The sequence below is a fragment of the Zingiber officinale genome, chromosome 9A, assembly GCF_018446385.1.
Source record: "Zingiber officinale cultivar Zhangliang chromosome 9A, Zo_v1.1, whole genome shotgun sequence".
Classification (NCBI taxonomy): Eukaryota; Viridiplantae; Streptophyta; class Magnoliopsida; order Zingiberales; family Zingiberaceae; genus Zingiber; species Zingiber officinale.
Window position 1 is genome coordinate 3,303,976 of NC_056002.1, and position 12,395 is coordinate 3,316,370.

At 35.8% G+C, this 12,395-nt stretch overlaps 1 protein-coding gene across 2 annotated transcripts in view; it reads left to right on the forward strand.

Annotated features, from left to right (window-relative positions):
• LOC122020218 (CSC1-like protein At1g32090) overlaps positions 1-12,395 on the forward strand; it is a 39,511-nt gene that overhangs the window by 1,502 nt on the left and 25,614 nt on the right. Inside the window, exons 2-3 of one of the 2 annotated variants that reach the window (XM_042578046.1) lie at positions 2,111-2,263; positions 6,755-6,890. In XM_042578046.1, the coding sequence (XP_042433980.1) occupies positions 2,111-2,263; positions 6,755-6,890 (289 nt within the window). The remainder of the gene's footprint in view (positions 1-2,110; positions 2,264-6,754; positions 6,891-12,395) is intronic. The other variant, XM_042578047.1, reaches the window with a different exon arrangement.

Below are 12,395 nucleotides of genomic sequence, written 5' to 3' on the forward strand. Positions count from 1 at the left end.
TTGCATAAGGTATCAGAATTGGCCAACAAATCTGTTGATCTATCTAACGCGTCTAGTTATTGCTGTGAAGCAATCAACGAATAGATGACTAGTGGTTTCATTGTTAGAGGCCAAAGGAGGTAGACTAATGAAGTTTCAAAGCATAAAGCTGGATCTTCCATAAATGTATACTTCCTTGCTAGTCTATCTTTCGTATTTAGTTTATTGTGCGGTGCTAACCAAGAGAATATTTTCACCTTCAAAGTGGGTAATAATGCCAAATCAAATGAGCCAAAGGATTTGATACCCCACAGTGAGCTAAGAAGTGGATGTCTGATAAAATTGACAATTGACCATTGCAAGTCCATTGCCAGCAGAATGAAGTAGCACTCAAGATTGGCTGAATAGTCATAGTAGTTGAATAGAGACTGAGCATTTCTCAGCTAAGAAGCAGCTGTGTATACAAAATACCAGGGGAGAAATAATTGAAGTTGAACTCATTAATTCTGACATCTAGTACCTATATGAAGGAAAAAAGAATAGAAATGAAAGCTTTGGACGCAAACCCCCTTGCCTTATAGTATACCAGAAAGAGAAATCTGAAGAATGTGAAATGGTGAACTCCATACTCAAATAGTTGGAACTATCCAAATATCCCTCCAAATCTGAGATCGTCTTCAATTTGGAGAAGCTATCAGCCATATGGAAGAAGAGAAATAAGAATGGAAGACCAAAAAGTTCCAAAACGGTTTCGGGTATAATTAAAAGTGACCATCAAGTAGGTAATTAGGCTAAATCCAACAATCTACTATCTAAAATGCCCAAACCTCCTAACTCTATAGATGCAGCCAAAGCACTGGAAGGAGATGATGTGAAGCTCGAAGGTGCTGAAAGAACATTCCTTGGCAGCGATCCAGCTTATAATGTAATATCGGGAGTAGTAGCAAACCATGGAAGAAACGACATTATTGATCTATAAACCATGGAAGAACTGACATTATAAGAAGGATCACTGCCAAAGTTCAAGTGACAATAAATCTTACTCACAATCTGTCCCCATATTCTCAATCAGGTTTTCCGACTCCCAATTGATAATTGAGGTAATCTATGGGCAATTCTTGATACTGACATTTAAAATGTTGCTGAAATATACTCCGAGATGCTTTGTACGTACTGCAGAAATCAGAGAAGGTAGAATAATTATATTTCTTATGTTAATGGGATAACCATCACTTAGGTATAAATATGACATTGGCATAAACCTAAACCTAAAATGCTAATGAGGGACTAAACCCCTACATCAATAACCCACCCTGTTAATACTAATTCCTCTTACACTCATCCTGAAGCTGTAGCATAGATAGTGTCTATGTCCAGCTTGTTGTATGAACTAGAGAAACTTCTCATAAGCAAACTATAAATTAGACTCAAGGAGAAAAGTAAATTGCACTTACATTTATATCTAAAATGTAATTTGATAAAATAATCTTGGTAAGTGCCAGTTCATTTTGATTCTGAGCATGAGAAAGGTAATTATTCCTACTTATCTTGTCCTCTATTCAAACATATTTTAATATTAAATAAATCAATACTCATGTTTTTTTTCCATGAATATTAGTTCCATGATCACAAATACTGTTGGAATTGAAAAAGAAAGTGCATTTTCAATCAATAAACTAACTTATATGTATGTGCCAATTGGTTTTTGGTGCAGTCATACAACACCCCTGATCTCTCGTGAATCATATTAACAGCTTATATTAACAGGCTTTATTTTCTTATTAAACAATAGTGTTTCTAGGAAAATTGCAACACTTCGATGTTCAATTGATATTCATAGATTAGTGTACAAAAGGTTCCATTGAAGCATAACTGAAAGGTTATTGAAGTTGGTTTTCTTTTTTAATTTAACTCATCAATGGGCTGTTTTTTTGTACATCTTATTAGTGTATGGTCCTTGTGGTTGTTTAAGAAAAACTTAATTTGTGTGTTGTTATCTATTTCTTATTTTTTTTGTTTTTTTTGTTTCCTTGCTTCTAGTACTTCATGTTGCATGCAACTCTACTACTTCTGCTGCTAATTTGTGTTGGCACAATGGCTTGCTCAATAATTGTCTCTCTGCCTTCTTCAGGCTAAAGATTTTTGTGCCAATCACAGTCCTTGCACTGTTGATACTAATTCCAGTTAACGTATCTGGTGGTACACTATTAAACATCAACAGAAATATCATGTTCAGTGACATTGATAAGCTTTCAATTTCAAATGTTAGTAATGGATCTCAAAGGTAAACCATTCATCTCTATTGGTCAATGCTATTCATTCAGACAACAATAATTGATATGTTCCAGTGTTGCATACATATAATTTTGTTTTTAGCTGCTACAAAGAATTCAATTTTTACTTATTTAAGAAAAAGAAACTAAGAATATGTCTTGATATTTTGAACTTAAATTTGTTTCATATATTCATACTCATTTTTCTATCCTGGAGGTACACGTTTGAACCTGTTCAGAAAGTCTGTCCTAAAATAACTCATGTCTTCCATGAACTATTTGCATTATTGAAAATACAACAACAACAACAATAACCAAGCCTTTTCCAACTAGGTGGGGTCGGCTGTATGAATCCTTTTACGCCATTGAGCTCTATCTCCTATTATATCATCATCTATGTTTAAATAAATTTTATCTTGTTTTATTGTTGCTAACCAAGCCTTTTTTGGTCTTCCTCTTCCTCGTTTGATATGCATATTTATCATAGTTTCACATCACCTAACAGGAGCATTTATTGGTCGTCTAAGTACATGTCCGTACCATCTTAAACGTGTCTCTCGAAGTTTTCCCTTAATAGATGCAACTCCGACTTTCTCTCTAATGCTCTCATTTCTTATTTTGTTCATCTTCGTATGCCCACACATCCACCTTAACATCCTCATCTCTGCAACTCTCATCTTCTGCTCGTGTGCTCGAGTCATAGCCCAACATTCAGCTCCATATAACATAGCAGGTCTAACTGCGGTTTTATAGAACTTACCTTTAAAGTTTTAGAGATACTTTACGGTCACATAAAACAGCCGACACTCTCTTCTATTTCAATCATCCTGCTTATCTTCTATATAAGACATCTCTCTCAATCCCTCTATTATTTTGTAAAAATGATCCTAACTATCTAAAGCTCTCGGTTCCGAGCAACTTATCATCTCCTATCTTAACAATTATCTCATTATGTCTAATATTGATCTACTAAGCTTAAAATCTTTTCCTTCTAATGTTTTCCACTAAGATTCTAGTTTAGTAAACAACAAGTGAATACAAAATAACCTTGTCAGAATAGACACGAAAGCAATATCATGCATGCGGGCACATATGGATGGCATAGTCTCAAACACACTATGTAGACCAACAACAAAGGGGCAAACTACAAAAGTCACATCCCATTAATAATACCACTTCACCCTTGTCAAGTAATCTTTTATGCCTATAAAATATACGCCAAACTTCTCTCTAGAATTTGCCGTATAATTTCTCTTGGGACTCTATCATACGCTTTTTCTAAGTCGATGAATACCATATGTAGATCTTGTTGCTCCCGATATTTTTCAATTAATTGTCTAAGAAGATGTATAGCTTATAGTACTTCCAGGCATAAACCCAAATTGATTTTCACATCGTGGTCTCCTTCCTTAATCTTTTTCTATTACTTTTCCCAAAGTTTCATAGTATGACTCATTAGTTTAATACCCTATAGTTTGCACAATTTTGTACTTATCCCTTATTCTTATATAAGGGAACTAGAATACTTATCCTCCGTTGATCAGGCATTTTTTTCGTTTTCAATATCATGTTAAATAATTTTGTAATATTCAATACCTTGTTTCCTAAGCACTTCCATACCTCTATCGGAATATCATACGGTCCAATGGCTTTTCCATTGTCATTTTAGTTTTACTTCTACGAGTTTGAATTCTACGATAAAATTAAAATTTCGATGCTCATTTGACCTAATTAAATTACCCAAGTTAAGTTGGTCTCCTAAACCTTCATTAAAAAGTTGATGAAAATACCTCTTCCACCGCTCTTTTATTTCTCCATCGCTTACTAATACCCTATTACATTCATCTTTAATACATTTTATTTGGCTAAGATCTCTTGTTTTTCTTTCTCTCACTTTAGCTATTCTATAAATGTCTCTTTCCCCTTCTTTTGTATCCAATTTTTGATATAACCGTTCAAAAGTTTCATTTTTTGTTTCACTCACCACTTTCTTAGCTTCTTTCTTGGCTATTGTATATTTTTTTTAAGTTTTCCTCATTCTTACAAATATATAATTCCTTATAAGCTATTCGTTTTTCCTTCACTTTCTCTTGTACTTTCTCATTCCACCACCAAGATTCTTTACTTAGCGGTGGATGCCGTCGACTAAGGACACTCTTAGCTACTATTTTCAACTTTGATACCATCTTATCCCATGTTGTATTAGAGTCATCGTATATTTCACCTAATGCTTGTACTTCTACCTTCTCCTTAAATATATGTTGCTTCCCATCCTTTAACTTCCACCACTTAATTCTAGGAATTGTATATATTTTCTTTCTATTGATACTATGTTTAAGACGTATATCCAACACTACTACCCTATGTTGGGTAGTTAAACTTTCTCCAGGGATGACTTTACAATCTTTACAAATCTTTCTATCCTTCTTCCTAACCATAAGAAAGTCAATTTGCGATTTATTATTCCCACTTTTGAATGTGACTAAGTGTTCTTCTCTTTTCTTAAAAAACGTATTAGCTAATATAAGGTCATATGCTATCGCAAAATCTAATATAGTTTTCCCTTCCTCATTCCTCGTTCCAAACTCATAACTCCCATGTACTCTCTCATATTCCTCATTTTTCACTCCGACATGCCCATTTAGATCACCTCCTATTAAAATCCTTTCATTTGGTGAAATATTTTGTAATATTTCATCTAAGTCCTCCCAAAACCTTGATTTGGTAGCTTCATCTAATCCTACTTGTGGTGCATATACGCTAATTATGTTCATAGTTTCTTTCGCCACTATTATCTTAAGGGCTATAATTCTATCCCCTTTTTTAACTACTCCTACAACTTCATCCTTTAACAAACTATCTACAATAATACCCACTCCATTTCTTGCTTTACTCTTTCCAGTGTACCATAACTTAAAACCCGAGTTCTCTATCATCTTTGCCTTCTCACCTGTCTATTTTGTCTCTTGTACACACAAAATATTAATTTTTCTCCTAATCATCATATCGACTACCTCCATTGATTTACCAGTGAGAGTTCCTATGTTCCATGTTCCAAATATTAGATTATTAGTTTTCCTATCATATTTGTTCTTATCTAACCTATGGTGTGAGAATTCTTGCCTATTTAACACTACACCCAAGTTCTCATGGAGATGTAGCGGTCCTTGCTGAGACGTTATAGTCGAACCCTGTAACGCAAACTCTTGCATATTTATCACTACACCCGAGTTCTGGAGATGTAGTGGTCCTTGCCGAGACGTTACAGTCGGACCCTGCAACGCGTTCCTTCCGGGGAACAACCTAGCATTAGTACAATAGTTTAATGGATTCATTCATGAAATATTTGCCATACTTTGACGCTGGCTGGCAACCTAACGCAACCCTCCTCCTTTATCCGGGCTTGGGACCGGCAATGACCGGTCATCGGCGGAGTTTGCATTATTGAAAATAGCCAATAAAAAAAAAGAGAAAACCCTACAACTTCATGGGTGATGATTTTGTAAGGTAAGAAGGAATAACTTATGGAAAATATGGCTTAGAATTCACTACAACAGAAATATAAGACAAAAGGTTGTTTTTGATGTTTAGGGAAGTAATGGTATATACTATGTATTAGTATATGAGATGGATAAGGTAATATTTTAAACTGTGAAATGTTCACGAAAGAGAAGATAGTGAGTAGGCTAATGTTTGGTTGACTAGATTCTAGAAAAGGGTTAACCACAGAAAGGATTTTCTGTCCCTAGCAGTGATTGCTTTAAAGTGAAAACCTTTTTGCTTGACTTGATTTTAGAACATGGTGAACAATGGAAAAATGATTCCTTTCCCGATCTGTTCTAAATAAGCACTTAATGCTGTTATCTCAATATGTTTTTTCTAAATTTTTCTGTTCATATTTGCATCTTGCAGTTTTTATTTTATAACTTTATTTTTGTTACTTGTGTGTAGTGTTAGATTTCAGAAATGCCATTATGTTTTACAATGTTTTAGCATTATTTAGGAACTTGATACTTACATAACAATCTTATTGTGACGGTGTAGTAGCATCAAAAGAAAATGCTGAGACAGAGAATTGGAAGTACAAATATTATTAATCATAGGAACAACACTTTTATAAAATCCATCTCTACTAATCTAGAAAAGAAATAGTGCTAATTGGGAAATACAATAATCCCATTATTTGACTATCAAATCAAAAATAGTAAATCAAAATAGAATAATTACTACACACTCAAAATCAGAATTCAAAATTTAAATCTTATTCCTAATCTCATCAATCGGGAACATTGAAGAAAAATTTTCTTGAATAGAAGGATTCATGTTCTGGACAAGGTTATTTTTGCATTGTATTTGAAATGTTCCTTACTTATATTTTTTAATAAGCGATCAGTATATTTTCAATGTTTGTTTGTAGTTAAATATCCCTTACCTTGTATTCTTGTCAAATATATGCTGTGTTCTTTTTATCTCCATTTATATGATTATTTGTCTCTGCTTAGATTCTGGATTCACATTTTGATGGCATACTTGTTCACATTATGGACCTTGTATGTTCTCTACAAGGAATATGACAATGTAGCATTTATGAGGTTACATTTTCTAGCGTCTCAGCATCGCCGAGTTGATCAATTTACTGTAAGTAACAGCTGCAATGTTCCACCTTTAAATTGCAGATCTTACTGTGCCTTCTTTTTCTCTATAGCATTTGTTAGTGTGAATGATTAAGAGATTTTATATGCAACTAAATCAATTCCAGTGACCTTGTAATGGATAGTCTTTACTTTATGAAATTGTTCTCTTTTAAAATTTGTATTGGTTGGATCATAAGGTGTATTTGGGATAATGCTCTTTTGGTTCTTTCTCTCTATGTAATCCATCTATAAAGTTGTGATGGTTTCACAGAAACTTAGAAACTTATATCATAAATAAAAATCTCAACTAGATAGTGCTGCCTAGTTGGCTAGAGGGTGACAGATTTGTTACAATGGAGCAGGGATTAATTCCTAGCGCGCACATGTCCTCGTGGAAAAAACTCCTCCCACCCCCTAGTCACTTTACAGTCGGCTATAAGCTGACCTCGTGATTTACCTTCCTTTACATAACCTGGGGACGAGCTGTGAGGGGTGCCTGAGGTGAACGTAATCACCTTTCGCTACAATCTCTATGACCCTTTGTACAAGGACTACAAAGTCTTTCCTAAAATAACTCATGCCTTCCATGAACTATTTGCATTATTGAAAATAGCCAATTAAAAAAAAGAAAACCCTTCAACTTCACGGGTGATGATTTTGTAAGGTAAGAAGGAATAACATATGGAAAATATGGCTTAGAATTCACCACAACAGACATGTAAGACAAAAGGTTGTTTTTGGTGTTTAGGAAAGTAATGGTATATACTATGTATTAGTACATGACATGGATAAGGTAATATTTTAAACTGTGAAACCATCTAGTTTGATAATATAATGGTATATACTTAACTAATATAATATTTTTGATAAAAATATCAATAAAGTAGTTTTTTCTACTTTGAAATTTGCACAAGAATGCCAAAGTATATGCAATTTGTCCCTTTTCAACATTTTGCTTCTAAGGACATCATTAATTTAATCACTTGAGATTATAACTCGGAGAAAACTGGTCTTTGGAACGCAACAATGGGCTACTATTGCATTACTCATAGAAGCGTGTGGCATTCAGGTTCTAGCTTGCTCACATTGCAAACACCTTGGTTAGAAGCATTAGACAAGAGGAGCTTGAACAAATGCAGGATTTGCTGTCACACACACTGTGACTTTCAACTGATCACACAATCTATATGGCCTTTGCTTGGTTAAACGGATTTACAGTAGAGTGAAGGAGAAGTGGGCGGGGACAGCTGCAGGAGAGAGGAATGATGACGGTCTTCCTGTGGCAACAACAAGAGAAGAGTGCGAAGGGGTGGGCAAGAACAGTACTGAGCAATAGGGCTAAGGTTGGCTCAAGCGTGATAACAAATGCAAACAAGAAATTAGGGCATAAAACTTTTTAGTTCCAAATGAATTTCCCCATGGGTATTGCTACTATTTATTGGAGAAGATAATTTGTTGTTTTACTAATTAATTTCTTCTGAAATTAGTGTAATTAAAGCTGCCAAAAGACACAAATAATTCATTTGACCCATTCAAAATCCAACAACTATCCTATGTTTGATAATGGATTCATAATTTACATGGTGGAAATTTCTTTTGGGTAATTTTCAGGAACACTTACTGCAATCTGACAAGTGATAAGCTGTCAACATGAAAACAGACCAAGCCCACCCCATAACCCTTTTTCTTTCTTTCTTTCTTTCTTTTTTATATTTTATAAACACAGTACAGGATACAGGATCAAAGATTACAGGACCGCTTGAGTATAGGCACTGAGGCACTTGAACTTAAGAAGCAATCACTCAAACTCACACTTGATTCTTAGTAGAGCTCCGGATATTTTCCGTGTGTTCTGCTAAGAGCTTACAAAGGGTTTATATAGGCTAAGAAGAGATAAGATGCGATGGGGCCCTTCGAGCACCCGGTCTTACTCATCTATCTTATCACTTAGCCTATATAGACCCTTTGTAAGCTCTTAGCAGAACATACGGAAAATATCCGAAGCTCTACTAAGAATCAAGTGTGAGTTTGAGTGATTGCTTCTTGAGTTCAAGTGCCTCAGTGCCTATACTCAAGCGGTCCTATAATCTTTAATCCTATACTGTGTTTATGAAATATATTCTGGTATCAGAGCAAGGTTGACAATCATGATATCTTCCGGCTAGAAAATCATAAAGGTGTTCTAGTGAAGCAGTCTTCAGGAGGTATGAATCATATCTTTAATGAAAATTCTAACCAAGTAAGACCTCTATTTTATTACTAAGTAAATTACTTTAGCGTCTGAACCCTATATGGAGCTGTGAAAGGCTTTAGTAAGGTCATAAGAAGGCAGGAGGCCGTTAGAGACCTGAACCTTGGTTTCATGGTAAGCTTGAAGGGTAAAGAACTAAAAATAATTTACTTTATAATAAATTATGTCAGAAAGGTTTGAACAATCAATTAAAGATTGGTACCAGAACTCGCAAACTGTGGATCTAGAATACCTTGATTTAGAAACAACGGTTTCCCTTAAAGAAGTTTCTAACAACATCAGTGTTATTTACGATCGCCTTTTATTACATTCAAAGGTGCCCATAGCTGAATATAGGACCCTTCTTGAAATTTTAAAACAAAATCATTTGGAGACAACGCAGGCTTTGCAGAAATCTTTAAAGGTGCAAAGAAAGACGCAACAGGTCGTCTTACAGCTACAAAAGGAGCTGGTGCATAATAAGCCTTTGACTTCCAGTGCCGTTAAGAGTTTGATAGTAGAAATTACCAAACAACCAAAGTTAATTGAAGAACAAGCGGTGATCCTCATTGAAGAACTAAAGAATCAAATTAAGCAAATTGGAGAAATTATGCATGAAGTAAAGCGGCAAGTGTCATGAGCCTACCTTCCTCTTCAAAATCAAGAGATTATGAAGAAGCTCTAGCCAACACTGAAGAAATTAACTCACCCGCCATTGGTTTTGTTGTTGCAAAAGACACCACTAATAAAGACATCAACAGACAAAACAATACCATCATCGACTTACTACTAAAGATTAACGAGAAGCTAGATCAGCTACTTATAAAGCCGGTCTCTAGCAACTCCGAACAAGTTGCAAGTCTTGCCAAACAACTTGAAGGCCTAACTCTGGGAGCAATAAAAGCAGTGCCACCAAAAAAGGAGCCTTTCTACGTATACCAAGATCCTTTACAAATATTCAAAAAGGAAAAAGAAAATCTTAATGGCAATAAGATATAGGCCAACAATTACTGAAAGAAGTATAACAAAAGTAACTGAACCGGTAACCTCTTCACAAGAAGATCAAATAAGAAGCTATCGGAGGATGGCGAGACTCCGATATGAAGCCCAAAGATTACATGTCTCAAGAAATGGGACGAGAACGTTGGAGAGTCAATTAAATCCTGAAGCAGAATTGGAACTTTCCCAAAGAAGGAGAGCCTCATTAGTACCAGCTGAAACTTTATATTCCATAAATTGGTCTGAACCTCGACATAGAGCCTACCAGCATTATTCTGAAACAAGAATCTTGGTGACAGGAGGACAACAAAACCTTCCCCTAATAAATCAAGGGAGCTATACCATCCTGCGACAAGAAGGTATGCAGCTAATCCACCTTGGATTAGTAATGATTAGAGTTCATGCTCTGTATCGCAGGAACGCGAGTGTCAACGCTTTAATAGTCCTTCGAGACACACGATGGAAGGATGACATATCTATCATTAGCACGATGGAAGTAGATCTTTTTGGAGGAACACAGCTGGTATATATAGCCCCAAACATGTTAATCAGCGTGGAAGATTTCTTCCAACACATTGAGTTGGCTATCCAAACTCATGGCTATGAAGACTGGAATATGGCGGAATCAAATTTACTAATTACACGAGGGCTAATTGGAAGATTAACCAATACCAGTCATGCCGGTTTCCGCTATAATGTCCAAAATATAGCGGATTATCTAGCCAGCACCGGAATTCATGCAGTAGCAGCCACACCAAGGACAATAATTGAATTGCAAGGAATGAGATGGACTTTGCAGCCATCAACCGTTTCCTAGATCCGTATTCCTCAAGAGGTTAGAACCACTACTCTGCTGGATGGTTCCATTTCTTTATCTTTTCAAGGGTATCAATCAACAAGAAATCCCCAACCAAGAAGAATGAGTAATTTTGATATAGAGGAAATCAAAAATGAAGGAGAAGAAGAATTCGCTTGGGTTTTCATAAGCGAATATGCTTTACCACTTTTTCATGAAGAATATGATTTTCCTGACACAAATGATAGATGGGATACCCTAGGAGAACCTAGTGGTAAGTATAATTACTATGTCAATTATGCAGCACCACCTATACAACCTTTTATTCCTCCAACCAGGCCTTCATGGGGAGATGAAGATGAGGACGACAATGAAGCAGTTTTTCCAAGTATATGGGAAGACACGCCATGGGAAGAAGATCCTGACTTTGATCCCAATGAACTTCCAACAAATATTGAAGACGAAGAAGAAGATCTAAGCTCTTACTTCCTAGGGCTCAGTAATCGGGAAACAGATTGCCCTATTAATTCTCCAAGTTCGGTCCTACCCGAAGAAGATAATAAACAACAACTGCCATATTGGGATGATACTGACACTGATTCAGAGGAATATTGGCAACAAGTGGTAGAACAAGTAGAACAGATTGAAGAACAATTCTATACAACACAGACGAATAGCTTACCTGGGAGAATGAACACATTATCAGTTCATGAGAATACATCCTCAACAGAGGAAGGAGAACCAAATGACTGGTTACCATACATCAACCAGTCCCAAGACCAGGAGAGCTCTCAATCAGAAAAGGAAGATACTCAAGCAACAGAAGAAGCAGCACATGTGGGAGTTGATTCTCTTGTAACAAAACAACTTGAAAGATTGGACTATCCAATACTACGGAGTATGATGCAGCAAGCAACTACTGAGAAAGTATTATCCAGTACAAGCGCCATATCCAGATACAATCCCCCTCAAGAACCTCTTATGGGTCAAGTAAATTATCCCCCTGCACAGGTAAATATGAGGACGGAACCACGAGAATCAACTACGGTTCTTAATGGCAAGTTTAAACCTCGAGGTTATAATTATCAGCCATGGACGCTACCATCAGCTCAGACGAACGATGGGCTATTTTAATTCTACCTGAAGATATCGGGCAATATTCTAAAGTAATTTCTCGCTGGGAATCCATTACTAATAATTTGGTGAATCAAAAGATATGGCTGGACAATGCGCAAAAGGTATAATTTATTGAAAATCTCTTAGGAGAAAACGAGAAAAAGATGTGGATCCCATGGCGTATGGCTTACGTAGCGGAATATGAAGCTCTTATTCAAATGGCTGGTGAAACACAAAATATTTTATCAGCTATTAGAAGATCATTCCTGTTAGAAGATCCCTACCAAGGATCCACTGTTGAACAAGATCAAGCCTACATAGATATTGAAAGATTATCTTGCAACAGTATGAAGGATATCTTTAATTAT